At 58.0% G+C, this 14,809-nt stretch overlaps 1 protein-coding gene across 1 annotated transcript in view; it reads left to right on the top strand.

Annotated features, from left to right (window-relative positions):
* The window catches only part of DNAH1 (dynein axonemal heavy chain 1), a 78,838-nt gene that overhangs the window by 24,400 nt on the left and 39,629 nt on the right, over nucleotides 1–14,809 (top strand). Inside the window, exons 8-23 of the mRNA XM_068981809.1 lie at nucleotides 1,892–2,049; nucleotides 2,571–2,782; nucleotides 3,490–3,788; nucleotides 5,476–5,626; nucleotides 6,200–6,393; nucleotides 6,489–6,714; nucleotides 7,150–7,269; nucleotides 7,643–7,725; nucleotides 8,809–8,950; nucleotides 9,414–9,569; nucleotides 9,949–10,147; nucleotides 10,235–10,488; nucleotides 11,068–11,280; nucleotides 12,815–12,979; nucleotides 13,894–14,015; nucleotides 14,169–14,274. Of these exons, the coding sequence (XP_068837910.1) occupies nucleotides 1,892–2,049; nucleotides 2,571–2,782; nucleotides 3,490–3,788; nucleotides 5,476–5,626; nucleotides 6,200–6,393; nucleotides 6,489–6,714; nucleotides 7,150–7,269; nucleotides 7,643–7,725; nucleotides 8,809–8,950; nucleotides 9,414–9,569; nucleotides 9,949–10,147; nucleotides 10,235–10,488; nucleotides 11,068–11,280; nucleotides 12,815–12,979; nucleotides 13,894–14,015; nucleotides 14,169–14,274 (2,800 nt within the window). The remainder of the gene's footprint in view (nucleotides 1–1,891; nucleotides 2,050–2,570; nucleotides 2,783–3,489; nucleotides 3,789–5,475; nucleotides 5,627–6,199; nucleotides 6,394–6,488; nucleotides 6,715–7,149; nucleotides 7,270–7,642; nucleotides 7,726–8,808; nucleotides 8,951–9,413; nucleotides 9,570–9,948; nucleotides 10,148–10,234; nucleotides 10,489–11,067; nucleotides 11,281–12,814; nucleotides 12,980–13,893; nucleotides 14,016–14,168; nucleotides 14,275–14,809) is intronic.

Below are 14,809 nucleotides of genomic sequence, written 5' to 3'. Positions count from 1 at the left end.
GGTTTCCTTTGTGTGAGTTCTCACTGTTTGATACTCCCTAGGGTTAGTTCTCTGGTAGTCTAGGGTCTTGGAGTCAGTGCTCCCACTCCAAAGGTTCGAGGCTTGATCTCTTAATCCCCAGGGTCCAGAGTTTTTATCAGGGTCTTATTGACAGAGAATTGAATATGCCCATATATGTAACACTGTGGTTTCCAGGTGTGACGACCGTGTAAAGGCTGGGGTCACCCCTTATTAGTTCCATGGGTGCAGGCAAATTGTTCCACTTCTCTGACCTTCTGTTTCCTCATCAGTTCCAGCCGTCTTTCATCTCCGTTACTTTCTCCGTAGTCCAGACTTAACTATCACCCTCTCTTGGACTGTGATAGACACCTCCTAAATGCCACCTTTGTCTTTCCTGCCAGGCTTCACCTGATTTTGGTCATAAGAATCAGAGTGTGCTGTGAGTCTCCAGGAGTCCCCAGCGGAGACATGGGTCGGCATGGCCTGCTGCAGGGTCAGGGGCACTCTACCTGTTTTTAATTCAACAACTTTCTGATCCTTTTCTGTTCTTCTCATTTTTATTCTCTTGGTTATATTCCTAATTTTCACAAATGTATTTTATTACCTTTTAAATTTGACTGTATTCTTCCTTGGACATCTTATAATAATTTAGCTTTCCTTCATTAGATAATTTAGTTCTGTTTTTCACTGAGTCCAATTAAATATCATTTCTTCCTGTTATTTGCCTATACCCATGTTTTATTTTTTCATGTGTCCAAATGCGTGTTTGAAAAGATACACTCTAGTTTGCAGCGTTGTATTCGTTTTCCTCTGCTTTATCTTTGTTGAAAGGTATGTGAGGATTTTCATCAAGTAAGGTGTTTTCTTTTTCTTCCAGTAGCTTTATATACATATAGTCTTTCACCTACTCATTTCATGGATTTGGAAGAATGCACAAGATTTTTAGTTCCATGCGCCCTCTTGTGTTAGTTTAGCAAACTGGCTTATTAATTTCTCTTAAATGCATGGCCATGGTGTGTGTGTTTGTCTGTGCTGCGGGTAGGGAGGCGGGGAGAGTTGTGTGTCCTCCAGGATTTTGTTCTCTCTTGCAGGATTCCTAATTTTCACTTGTTTTTCTAGCTGCCTCACACTCCCAATCTCCAAAAGACCCCTTTCCTGTTACCTTCCCCCTTTATAAGTTAGGCCTTTCAGAGACTCCTACCTTGAACAAGCGCTGCTAAGTCCCTTTTAGTAAGCGCCCTGATGTACCTTGTTTGGTTTTTTTGCAGTTAGGAAACATTTTCTCTTTCTGGAGGGATTTTAGATCCATCTTGGGGCTACCGCGCTTCCCTCCCTGCAGTTTTTTTTCAGACTTCCCTTGTTCTCCATGAGGGCTTGCAGCTGAAGTGTGAGTGAGAGCGCACTGAGAGTTGATGTTTTTCTGCTTGAAGATAATATGAGTTTGGATGTTCTCTTTATTCTAGTCATGCTAAAGGTGTAGGTTTCAGTAAATATTATTTGTTCTTCTTGCTTTGGTTTTCCTTTTCTTTTTTTAAAACATGTATCCAGGGAGAGTTGAATTGATGTCACCATTGTTACCTTCAGTTCAGTTCAGTCAGTTCAGTCGCTCAGTCGTGTCCGACTCTTTGTGACCCCATGAATCGCAGCACGCCAGGCCTCCCTGTCCATCGTTACCTTGGTTGTCCATAATTCCATTTCTTAAGTTTTGTATCATTTAGAATATCTTTGGCTTTACATTACAGAGGTGAACCCAAGAATGCAGAGGGGACACCCTAAACCCGTATCCCCAGGTCCGTGGCAGGGCAGAGCCATGAGCCCAGCCGGCCTGCTGTATGCAGGTGGCAGGGTGTGTGGAGCTCACTGACTCTGCCCTCTCCACTCCTGTGGGCAGGGTTCTGGAGCACCTCAGCAACCTCTCCAGGGAAGTAAGCCTGGACTACGAGCGCAGCATGAACAAGATCAACTTTGACAAAATCGTCTCCTCCAAGCCGGAGACGTTCTCCTACGTGACTCTGCCTACGAAGGAGGAGGAGAAGGTGCCCAAGCGAGGTGAGGGTGGTTGGGCAAAGGTGGTCCCCTGGCCACCCCTGGCCAGAGCCCTCCAGCCCCTCCCTCTGGGACCTCCCTGTCCCCAGAACTCATCCCCTTCTTTTCCCACCTACTTGGAGAGCTGGGGTTTAGGGTCAGGGAGCGGGTGGTGGTGGAAAAAAGTGCTTCTGAAAAGTCTGGTGCAGAAGTGACTGGGTAAATGGTTGGGCCCAGGGGTTGTGTGCAGGGTAAGTGAGAGGGGGTGGGGAGGGAGCCCACGGTTCTTGCCCACCTTGAAGGGGCCTGTGACCCAGAGTCACCTGGAGGGAACTGGTGTAACCATCCCAGAATGGGCACTTCACTGCGGGGCCTTGGGGTCACCTAGGTAGATGATGGGGAAGAAGAGTTTCCAGGGACCTGGGTGTCTCTTCCAGGGAGGAGGCAGGAATTTTCTCCCCATCATTACCTGGGAGATTGTCCCTGATCGCTGGTCCATCCAAGGCTGGTCTGACACTGGGCCTTGTCCCCACCTACCCCGGCAGGACTGGTGAGTGTACCCAAGTACCCTTTCCTGGAACAGAAGGCAGACTTCACCTTCGTGTCCCTGCTCACACGGCCGGAGGTCATCACGGCCCTCAGCAAGGTGCGGGCCGAGTGCAACAAGGTGACCACCATGTCCCTCTTCCACTCGAGCCTCTCCAAGTACAGCCGCCTGGAGGAGTTCGAGCAGATCCAGTCGCAGACCTTCTCCCAGGTGCGTGGGCATCCGGGGGACGGAAGGCGGCAGCGGGCCAGGGCCTCGGAGCCACTGGACACAGACAGGGGCCCTGGGAAGCCTGGGAGCCCATCAGCTGAGAGCTCCTGCTTTCCTTGAAACCAGGCCTTGCCTCCTCACAGACCTTGCAGGAGACTGGGGAGGCCACCAAGGGGGTGGTTCATCTCAGAAAAGGATAAGCAGGCTGGGCACCTCTTCTAGTCGTGCTCTGTCCCACACTGGAGGCGTCTGAAGCAGACTCCTGGCCTTGGAGAGGGGAGCAGGAACCCCATACACCCCTGTCTCTACCTGAGCATGAGAGTATGAGGGGCGAGGGGTGTACAGTGTCAAGGGAGACAGGCACGAGCAGGACTAGGAGGAAAGCGTCTTCTCTTTGCTCCACTCTGTGCCTCACTCTCTCTGTCTGCCTCATTCTCCGTGTCTCTCCGTCTCTCCCTTGACTGGTGGGAAAACTGGCTTCTGCTGCCCCTCCCTCCTTCCCCTCTCCCCTCCCCCACAAGCCCTGGTCCCCAGTTGGGAGGTGGGCAGGGGGTGTTGGTTGGCAGGGCTTGGCAGCAAGCTGGGGTCAGAGGACGGTCATCTGAGCCCAAAGGGCCCCCTGTGGCGGCTGCAGGGCGCCCCGTGGCAGCTGCAGGAAGCGGGCCCCTCCGTCAGGCAGCCCCATGATGCCAGACGTGGCCCCGCAGGTGCAGATGTTCCTGAAGGACAGCTGGATCAGCACGCTTAAGGTGGCCATGCGCAGCAGCCTCCGCGACATGAGCAAAGGCTGGTACAACCTCTACGAGACCAACTGGGAGGTGTACCTCATGTCGAAGCTGCGCAAGCTGATGGAGCTGCTCAAGTACATGCTGCAGGACACGCTGCGCTTCCTGGTGCAGGACTCACTCGCCAGCTTCTCGCAGTTCATCAACGACGCCTGCTGCAGCGTGCTTGACTGCGCCGACGACATGGTCTGGGGCGAAGACTTAATAAACAGCCCCTACAGGTAGGGCTCGGCTGGGCAGAGCCACCTGTCGACACCAGAACTGTTCTTTCTCAGGCGCCGGTGGCTAGGGCAGTGAAGAGTTGGGGGGACTGGGGCCGCCAGGGGCAGGGTCCCAGCTCTGCCAGGTCCTGGATGCCAGGGGTAGGGGCTGCTCCGCTGGTTGCTAGGGGATGTCCCAGCACCTCCGGCTGGTGTGTCTTCTGGTGACCTCCATCTCAGTCAGGCGCTGAGTTCCCCAGGTGAGAAATGTTTGCTAACCTACACCTTTGGCTCTGCTGCCTTCACTGCTGCACGAGGCGTCCTCTGGTTGAGGTGAGCAGGGTCTGCTCTCTAGTTGCGGTGCTTGGGCTTCTCCCTGCGGTGGTTTCTCTTGTGAAGCACGGGCTCTAGAGCACGCAGGCCTCAGTAGTGGTGGTGCATGGGTTGAATTGCCCCACTTCATGTGGGATCTTCCTGGACCCACGATCAAAGTGGCGTCCCCTGCTTTGGCAGGCGGATTCTTAACCACTGGACCACCAAGAAAGCCCGAGAAATGTTTTCTGAGCACTTGCCATGAATTAGGCAAGGTTCTAGGGGAACAAGAAGGGCACGGCCCCAGCTCTCACCTGGGCACAGACAGCAAGCAAAGCAGTAAACAGATACAGTTCTTGCTGATCTTGGCGGAAGCTGTGACAGACCTGGGAGAGGGGCCACTGGCAGGAGGTCAGGGAAGGATGTGACATCTGAGCCAAGAACTGAGGATGAGAGGAAACCCGGTCAGGGGATGCTGGAGAAGGGGCACCAGGCAGAGTCGCGGAAGGGAGAGAGAGAACTTGGAGCCGTCACGGAAGGAAAGGCCAGCGGCTGCGGCTAGAGTGGGGAAGGCAGGGAGAGCTGGTCAGGACGACACAAGAGAGGTTGCCGGGACCAGGCCAGACGATGCAGAGCCTCCTGGGGTCATGGTCGGGGGCTGCGTTTATTCTAAATGTGGTCAGCAGCCGTCAGAGGGGAGTAACAATCTGAACTACATCCCCAAACCATGCTTTGGTTTTGTGAGGATGAGCGAGGCAGAAGAGGAGTTGGACCATAGCCCTGGTCCTTGTCTAGACACAGGGCGATGGGCTGGTAGGGCAGATTGGGGCAGCGTGTGGGCCGCAGTGCTGGGGGAGGGCAGACGTGTGTGAGGAGGAGGCAAGGCTGACTCCTAGGGTTCACTGAGCCCTTGTGGGGACTGGTGGGAGGCAAGGAACACAGAATGTCTGAGATGCTCATTCAAGGTCAGGGTGGTAGCAATCCAGAGTGTGGAGAGGCTCAGAGGGGATCCAGGCTTGAGGGTCGTTGCCTGTGATGGGGCGTCTGGAGCTAAGGCTGGTGGGCTCCCAGGGAAGGTGCGGGTGCCACAAGCGCCCAGGGTCTGGCTGACCTGCCCTGATGACCTCGGGATCATGTGGAGGTCCTCCCTCTCCCTCGTGCCCTTGGGCCTCTGGGCAAGTGGCCGGAACAGAGGAGCCTGTCTGGCTGGTCTGGGTCTTTCTCGCTGGTAACTTGGCAGTTTCTGGGAAGAGGGCAGAGGCGAGTCTCGCTCGTGGAGAAGCTCCGGAGCCATCAGACTGGCAGCACAGGCAGGGGCTGCGCCTCCTGTGTGCGTGCCTCTTCAGGCCCCTGCCCACAGTCCCCACCCCGCTCCCCCCGGCCACTGTCCCTACAGGCCCCGCAAGAACCCCCTGTTCATCGTGGACCTGATGCTGGACACCTCGGGGGTGCACTACAGCACGCCGCTGGAGCAGTTTGAGACTTCTCTGCTCACGCTCTTTGACAAGGGCATCCTGGCCACCCACACAGTGCCCCAGCTGGAGAAGGTACAGTGGGTACTCGTGCCTGGGTGCTGCCATTAACATTCCCATTCTGTAGAGGAGGCTTGGAGCAGCCCAAGCTCACCTAGCTGCAGAGGGTCAGACCCGTGACTGGAGTGAGGCTCGCTCTCTCCTGCCACAGCCATGTCTGACCCAGACCCCACCCAGCTCCTGACCTCTCTCTTCCCCTCAGGATATAGACACAAACCCACCTCTACTCTCGAGACCCCTTCTCAAAAGCCCTCATTCCTCGTCACAGCACAGCCCGCCACGCCAGAGCCTCTGTAACCCGGTCCCTTCTTCTTTCCCTTGCTGCTTAGAGCCACCAGCAACGTGGTTGTCTCATTGCCCTGGGGCTGAGCCAGGGAAGGCAGAGGAAGATGCTGCCGCTCAGCGGGCATCACAGGGCTTCCCGCCTTGTGTTGGTCCATAGCCCTATCTGGGGGACCCAACAGGAAACACTGTCCCCTCACCACCACCCCCAGACTCCTGCCCACTCAGTCTGAACCACACTCCCACCCCTCTGCCCACCTGCCCTGTGGCTCATGCAGCTCTGTGCCCCTTCCCCCTCGCCCCCAGCTGGTGATGGAGGACATTTTCATCAGCGGCGACCCCTTGCTGGAGTCGGTGGGGCTTCACGAGCCACTGGTGGAAGAGCTGCGGGCCGTCATCGCCAGTGCAGTGCGCAAGGCCATGATCCCCTTGCAGGCCTACGCCAGGGAGTTCAAAAAGTACCTGGAGCTGAACAACAATGATGTCAACACCTTCCTCAAGTGCGTGCATGCGTTGGAGTGTGTCTGCCTGTCTGGGTGACCTCCGCCCGCCCTCTCACCACCCTCTGCCCCTCGTGGGTGCCTGCTGTCCCCAGGGCCTTCCAGACGCAGTGCCCATCAGCCGAGGAGGTGCGGGAAGTGGTGCTCACCCACCTGCACGAGAAAGAGGTCCTGGACGGCTCGCTGCCCAGCAGCATCATCATCGGGCCCTTCTGCATCAACGTGGACAATGTCAAGCAGAGCCTGTCCCAGAAGCGCAAGGCCCTGGCCACTGCCATCCTGGATATCCTGGCCAAGAACCTGCACAGGGAGGTGGACAACGTAAGTGCCTGCCTGTCTGGCCCCAGCGGCTGCAGCAGCACATGCACCCATGCATGCAGAGTGAGGCTCAGGGGTGTTAATGGAAGGGTCTGGAAGTCTCCTTGCCTCGACCCTGCCAGGGGTCCCCATGAGAGGTCCCAGGAGGTGGGGGCTGCTCTCTATTTCCCTGGACTTGTACAGACCGGGGGACCCCTCACAAGGAACCCCCTGAAATGGATCAGTTCACAGAGCTGAGGGTGTGGTCCTGGTGCAGGAGGCTGGGGAGGAGGGGACGTGCCAGGTGACCCTCAGCTCCCCAGTGAGCTGGCAGGGAGCACCCCGTCTCAGATTGCACTGAAGGATGTGGTGGGGTGGGGGGCCGAGGAGGAGGAGCAGGGCCCTGGGAAGGCAAGAGAGGGGCCCACGGCCTCCCCAGAGCCCTCCCCCTCCTGCCAGATCTGCGAAGAATTCCGCAGCATCAGCCGCAAGATCTACGAGAAGCCCAACAGCATCGAGGAGCTGGCTGAGCTTCGCGAGTGGATGAAGGGTGTCCCCGAGAAGCTGGTGGGGCTGGAGGTGAGGTGGGCCCACTGGGAGCTGGAGGAGCAGGAGCCGGGAAGCTGGGAGTGAGGTAGATACACAGAGGACAATGGGCTCCAAGGATAGGGAGGCTGGGTGCACAATGGAGATTCGGAGCTCTGCTGTCTGGGAGGTCAGCTGGGCAGAGGGCATGGGTCGGGGGCTGGAGGTTGGAGTTGTGGTGGCCACGGCCCCAGGACCCCCAAGCTCAAAGCTAGCCTTGCAGCTGGCCTCTCCTCCACCGTCCCAGGCCTCGCCTCTCCGAAAGAGGGCAGCCTCTCCATAGCAGCCAACCACTCTGGGGAGCCTGGTCCGGTTATCCTCCCACCTCCCAGGTACACGTGGTTCTCATGGCTGCCTGTACACGCAGGAGCGGATTGTGAAGATCATGGGCGACTACCAGGTCATGGATGAATTCCTTTACAACCTCAGCGCCGAAGACTTCAGTGACAAGTGAGTGGGAGATTGGTCCCCACACCAGGTGGGTAGTGGATAGCAGGAGGTAGGGGAAGGAGGTACCGAACCACAGTGGCTGCAGGCCGTGCAGTCACACCAGAGATGCCCTGCTGAGATGCTAGAGGCCGTGGCGCTGCATGGGCCCAGGGCCATCTGGCCAGTGGGGCAGAAGGAAGTCCGGCCCCCTTGGTCTAGGGACCCTGCTGCCCCCAGCCTATCTCCATTCTCTATCCCATCATTGCTGATACACATGTGATCTCTGGGCTTATGATCCCCTTGTTTGTGGTTGAAGCCCTTGAGGGTCCCTGGGAACACAGAGAAAAGGGAAAGCCCAGCCTGCTGGGTGGCACCTGGGGAGGAGTACTGGCCCCCTGCCTCAGCTCAAGAGCATCATGGGAAATGGCCTCAGGTTGGGACAGCCTTACTCAGGCCCTGAGACCCCTTGCCCAGCCTGTCGTACAGACTGGGGGTGCCTCCAGGTTGCTGGGGCCTGGGAGCGACTAGCACTGTTTCCTGGGAACCCTGCCTGGGAGCCCTAAGTCACCTCCTCTGTGGGACATGCCCAGGGCGGCCTCCCACAGGACCTGCAGCCTGAGGCCACCTGCATGCAGAATCCCTGAAGCCCACAGGACCCCCAGGTCAGCCTGGCAGAGGGCATTGATATGAAGGAAGCAGGCCTGGTATCCCTGGCTGATCACCAAGGAAATAAAGGCTAGAGACTGGCACTTTGCCTCATCTGAGCTGAGGCCCCTGCAGGCCTGGGGTTGAAGAGGGAAACTCAGGATGGCTTCTCTCACGTCAGCCACCACTCCCTCCATGTCCTGTCACTGCACTGGGCACACTGGGTGTGCGTCTCCCTGCACGTTGCCTGCGACCCCAGGGCAGGGACCACTTCCCCTGCCAGGCAGCCCCACTCCGCAGGGTGGCAGCGGCTGCCTCCAGGCTTTCTTCTGCTTCCCTGTTGCCCAGCCCTGGCTGCTCCAGCTGCTGCCCGGATCCCCCGTTTCCCCTTCAATCTGGCCTGCCACCCCGTGGTTTCAGTGTGACCTCCCCACCGTTCCCCACCCCCGCTCCATCCAGATGGGCTGCCAGCAACTGGCCCGCCAAGATCCTTGGGCAGGTAGAGCTGGTGCGGCAGCAACACTTGGAAGATGAGGAGAAGTTCCGCAAAATCCAGCTTATGGATCAGAACAACTTCCAGGAGAAGCTGGAAGGGCTGCAGGTGAGGCTGGGCTGAGGATACAGACACACAGCCCGCACACCCTGCACCCCACCCCCCACCCCTCCAGGGCTGCGCCTTGCCCCTCGCAGTCAGGAGGTGCTGTGTCAGTGGTTGCTGGACAGATGAGCAAGTGGCTAAAAGAGTGATCTGAAGGCCAGAGAGCTGCCTAGGCAGCAAGTTCCCGGGAAATTCAGGGTCTCAGAGAGCCCCAGCTCTTCAGTTGTATCCTGGTGCCCCAGTGGGCATGGCATTCAGGGCACCAGGTCTCATCTGACCTTGTCATGTTACCAGGGGCAGTCAGCTGCCTGTGAGGGACCAGGAACCACCCCCTCCAGGAGAAAATCCTCTCAGAACTGGGAGATGTTGATGCTCTGGGGACTTCGGGTTCCCTGGATGTGTGCAGGGCTGCATGGGCATAGGTGGGGCCGCAGAAGCCCCTGATGCCTCGCTCTTTGGCCCACAGCTGGTGGTAGCTGGCTTCTCCACCCACGTGGAGATTGTGCGTGCGCATGAGATCGCCAACGAGGTGCGGCGGGTCAAGAAGCAGCTGAAGGACTGCCAGCAGTTGGCGATGCTCTACAACAACCGCGAGCGCATCTTTGGCTTGCCCATCACCAACGTAGGCCTATCCCCGGGCACGCTGTCCCCCAGCCCTGAGAAGGGCTCAAGGAGGAGCCCGCAGCCTTTGCGGTCACCTCTGGAACCAGCCACCAGCTGGCAGGGCCCTGGCATGTGTGGGGGGCAGGACTGAACAGGCTGCAGAGATGAGCTTACCCACCCCGTGGTCCCCAGGGCGAGGAGGCTGGCTGGACCCCCAGCAGAAGGCGGGAGGCTCAGCACAGACCTGGCTCAGCCACTCAGAGCCCAGATGTGGGGGAAGGAAGAAGAGAGGCCTGGCCTGAGTCCTTGGGGACCGAATCAGGGGCGGCAGCCAGGAGCAAGGGCGGGGGGCCCAGGAGGAGCAGCCTAGCCCAGCCCCAGCTCTTCTGCCTCTGCAGTACGACAAGCTCTCCAGGATGGTGAAGGAGTTCCAGCCCTACTTGGACCTCTGGACCACAGCCTCCGACTGGCTGCGCTGGTCCGAGAGCTGGATGAATGACCCCCTGTCAGCCATTGACGCAGAGCAGCTGGAGAAGAACGTCATCGAGTCCTTCAAGACCATGCACAAGTGCGTGAAGCAGTTCAAAGACATTCCAGGTAGGCAGCCCAGCCAGCCCGCCGCTCCCCTCGCCCCCACCCTGCCGCAGCCTGCTGCCTCTCACCCCTGCCTGCCCTGCCCTGCAGCCTGCCAGGACGTGGCCTTAGACATCCGGGCCCGCATCGAGGAGTTCAAGCCGTACATCCCACTGATCCAGGGGCTGCGCAACCCTGGCATGAGGAACCGGCACTGGGATGTGCTGTCCAGCGAGATCAACATTAATGTCAGGCCCAAGGCCACCCTGACCTTTGCCCGCTGCCTCGGGATGAACCTGCAGGACCACATCGAGAGTATCAGCAAGGTGGCCGAGGTGGCCGGCAAGGAGTACGCCATCGAGCAGGTGGGCCGCCCCCCACAGGCCCTCCCCGCCCCTCCCACATGCTGCCCGATGGCGTGGGAAGGTGACAGTCCTGGGCCCCATCCCTGGGGTCCCTCACCTCAGGGATGAGCTGCATCTTATGAAGTGTGTGAGTAATGTGTGTGAAGTGCTTGGCACAGTGTCCACCAGCCCCGTTATTACTCAGTTATTCCTCTCGAGTTATTCCCCCCTCAGGAACATGCTGAGAGCATTGCCTCACTTAGCAGATGAGCAAGTTAAGGCTCAGAGAGGTTCAGCAATTGGCCAAGGCAGCCTAGCCAGTAAGGGCTGGAACTGGGACCAGAGCTCCTAACCAGTGACTTAGCTGCCCCACAGCATACCAGTACACGCATGAGAGCGTGTGAGAGCGCATCAGCCCTGGATTCCGACGAGGGCCCATGGGGGACTTGTTGACTAGACACGATGAGAGTCTACAGAGGGGGCTTGACTGAAGGTCCTGGTTGAGCAAAGCCTGCCTTTCCCTGCCCAGTGCTGCTCAGTGTGGGCCCACTCTTTCTGGGGACCCAACCCTGTCTTGTACCACCTGCCCCCCACCCCCAGGCTCTGGACAAGATGGAGAAGGAGTGGTCCACCATCCTGTTCAACGTGATGCCCTACAAGGAGACGGACACCTACATCCTCAAGAGCCCAGACGAGGCCTCGCAGCTGCTCGATGACCACATCGTCATGACCCAGAGCATGTCCTTCTCACCCTACAAGAAGCCCTTTGAGCAACGCATCAACTCCTGGGAGACCAAGCTGAAGCTGACGCAGGTGGGCCTTCCTGCCCTCTCCTCCCCCACCCTGCCAGTGCCCTGTCCCGAGGTGGCTCCTGATGATGTTCGGGTGGGGCTGGACGCGGTGAAGTGCCTTGCCCAGGTTTGCCCGGCTCCTGGCTCTCTGACAGGCCCCTCAGTCAGAGGAGGCGGACTAGAATGGGGCTGTCCATCTCTGAGTTTGGGCTGCTGGAGTTGGCAGTTCAGGGCATGGAGTGGGGCCAGAGTTTGGTCCAAAGCTGCCTTTAAAGAGGAGCACAAGAGCTGCCCCAGACCCCTGAGTGCTGCCTGGGCTTGGGACAGCTGGGACCTCCAGGCTTGGGGCTTTTCAGGCTGGACACCTCGGGGCCTGAGGCTCCTCAGTGTCCCTTCCCACTCTTCCCTGAGCCTCCCACTCCCACTCCTGTCTCATTTGGAGCCGCCTTGGGGTGAGGGCGCCAGGGCACTGGGGATCACTGTTCTTTAGGGCTCTCGAGGCCAGTGGCTGGGGCTCTCTGCAGAGCCCTGAGGTCAGTCCAGGGCCAGGCCTACTAGTGTGATCCCAGCAACTCCTTCCAGGGGCCTTCCTGGTAGCTATTTGAAGACTTCCAGTGAAGGGCAGAAGCTGAAAGAGGAAGACCTGCCTCTCTGTTCCTTGGGTCACCCAGAGAGGCCTGAGGTCATCAGCATTGTCCCTGGGTCTCCATCCTTTGCTTTCGTCTCTCCCTGGAGTCCCATCTCCTCCTGGGATCAGCATCAAGCAGCCCTCATGGACTCCCCCACCACCCCTCGCCTGCGGGGTGTTCCCACTGAGGCTTCTGGTCGGTGCCCCTTACAGAGCCCATCACACGTGCTGGCCCCTCAGTGATTCAGAGGCGTAACTGGCTGTTCAGAGGGTGGTGGGCTCCTCGAAGGCAAGCGACCACCCTCTCCTCTGTTTCCTCTGGAGCCCACATGGGCCTGACCTGAGCCTGACACAGCACACAGCTCGTGAGGAAGAGAATGAACTCGTGACTAAATGAATGTGTTTGCACTGATAGGGAAAGGCAAGAGACAGATTCGGAAAGAGGATTGTGGAGGCGAGAGGGGAAGGTGACTTGAAGAGGGCTCACCTGTGGACTGATGTTTTAGAGAGTATTTTGGGGGATCTCAAGCTCAAATCCCAGTACACCACAAAGAATCCTGGGGCCATAGACCCAGAGTCCTCCCAGGAGAGAAGGCTAGTTTGGGCTTCCATGCACTGGGCTCTCTATTGTTTCCTCGTGGTGTGCTGCTTGAGGTGTGACTCTCTCGAAGGAAGAGCAGCTCCCCTGGCTCTGTTGAGGCCTGGACATCCTATGGGGGACTTGGGGTTTCCCTGGAAGGCAGGCATCCATGCAGCCTCTTTGTTCCCTGGAGTACTGTGACTGACAGCGCCACCTAGAAATTTCCCCATGGGCGCAGGCTCTGGTCTCCAGTGCTCTGCCCAGAACTCTAGTGGGATAAAATGCCTGGGTCATGGGGGACAGGACCCAACTTGGATCGCAGGCCCTGACAGTCTGCGCCCTGTCCAGGAGGTGCTGGAGGAGTGGCTGAACTGTCAGCGGGCTTGGCTCTACCTGGAGCCCATCTTCAGCTCCGAGGACATCAACCGGCAGCTGCCGGTGGAGAGCAAGCGCTACCAGACAATGGAGCGGATCTGGAGGAAGATCATGAAGAATGCCTACGAGAACCGGGAGGCGAGCTCACACGGGGATGGAGGAGGGCGGCTGGGGCACTGAAGAGGTTCCTGGGCTCAACTCTCCCCGAGCAAGAGAGACTGGAGGATGAGTCCAAGGCTTTGGTCTTGGCCGTTGTCCCCCTGAGGGGCTCCCCAGTCTTGAGACACGCCTCAGAAACACAGCAGTTGATGGTTTTTCCTCTTGGAGATTTGCAGTCCCCATTAGTATTTTTAAAGGACCTGACAAGTCCTGCAGCAAATCAAATTCCTTGGCTTTGGTTAATTGTAGTTTTTTTTGTTTGTTTGTTTTTAATATTCATTTACTTATTTGGTTGCACTGGATCTTAGTTGCCCCTCAGCATGTGGGGTCTTAGTTCCCTGACCAGGGATCGAACCTGTGTCCCCTGCATTTCAAGGCAGATTGTTAACCACTGGACCAGTAGAGAATTCCTAGTTTTTAATCATAGGCTTTTTTCCTGTGGGGCTTACAAGTGATGGAGACAGCCCCCGTGCCAAGTTGCTTCAGCCGCGTCTGACTCTTTGTGACCCCATGGACTGTGGTCCACCAGGGTTCTTTGTCCATGGGATACTCCAGGCAGTAATACTGGAGTGGGTTGCCATCCTCTCCTCCAGAACATCTTCCCGACCCAGGGATCGAACTCACGTCTCTAATGTCTCCTGCACTGGCAGGCAGGTTCTTTACCACTGGCCCCACCTAGGCTGTTGTAAATAGCGCTACAGTGAACACTGAGGTACATGTGTCTATTTGAATTACAGAGGCAGCCCCTGGCTTAGGGCAATTTTCCTGCCCTTCTCTCTTCCCAGGCTCACTGAGAGTCTCTAGGAAGCACGTATGGGTCCTCTGAGCCCACCTTGCTGCCTCCCAGCCGGACCCACTCACTTTCATTTTGTCTTTGACCTGGACCATTGCAGGTGATCAATGTGTGCTCTGACCAGAGGCTGCTGGACAGCCTGCGGGACTGCAACAAGCTGCTGGACATGGTGCAGAAAGGCCTCAGCGAGTACTTGGAGACCAAGCGGAGCGCCTTCCCCAGGTGGGGGACGCCTGGCCCATGCCTGCTCTGCTCCCGCCTGCCATCAAGGCTGGGGCCCAGTACCCTGTCAGGGTGGGCTGCAGGGATGTCAGTAGTACTGGGACAGCTGGGACCTAGGGCTGCCTGACGGCCCTCACCCCGTCTCCCTGGCAGATTCTACTTCCTATCTGATGACGAGCTGCTCGAGATCTTGTCCCAGACAAAGGACCCTACTGCCGTGCAACCCCACCTGCGCAAGTGCTTCGAGAACATCGCCCAGGTGAGTAGCTGGGCCAAGGGCTCAGGTGCCCTGAGGGCATCATCCCAGGGAGGATACCTCTTCTTTCACCCCAAGTCTTTTTAGGAGGGAATGAGATCCAAGGGCCTCAGAGACATCCCTGGGTCCTGTGGGAGGAGGGTCAGCTCCCTTGGCTCAGGGTTGGGGAGCTCTTGCTCCCAGCTTATCCAGGGGTGCCCTGGCCCCCCTGCAGTCCACTGAGGTGCTGGCTAGGCTGAGGCACCCAAGAGGTCAGAGGCTTCTGAATCCCCTCATCCTCATCTTCATCTACAAGGGAGGCCTCTCAGGCCTGTGGTGGGGGATGGGGGAGCACTCACAGGGCAGACTTAGCCTCCTTCCCCAAGTGGGCGGGGCCGCAGCTGGAGCAGGCAGATCTGTCCTGCCCACGAAGAATCAGGGGAGGTCCAGCCAAGGGGAGCTCTCTCCCAAAGGCGAGAGCCACCTTCTGAAGGTGGAGGACACAGGCGGGGTCCACGCTGGGGCTCTGGTGGGCAGGGCCTCTGGACACACGGAGGTT

The sequence above is a fragment of the Capricornis sumatraensis genome, chromosome 10, assembly GCF_032405125.1.
Source record: "Capricornis sumatraensis isolate serow.1 chromosome 10, serow.2, whole genome shotgun sequence".
Classification (NCBI taxonomy): Eukaryota; Metazoa; Chordata; class Mammalia; order Artiodactyla; family Bovidae; genus Capricornis; species Capricornis sumatraensis.
The sequence above is the reverse complement of the archived record's forward strand: the minus strand, read 5'-3'. Positions and strand labels throughout refer to the sequence as shown.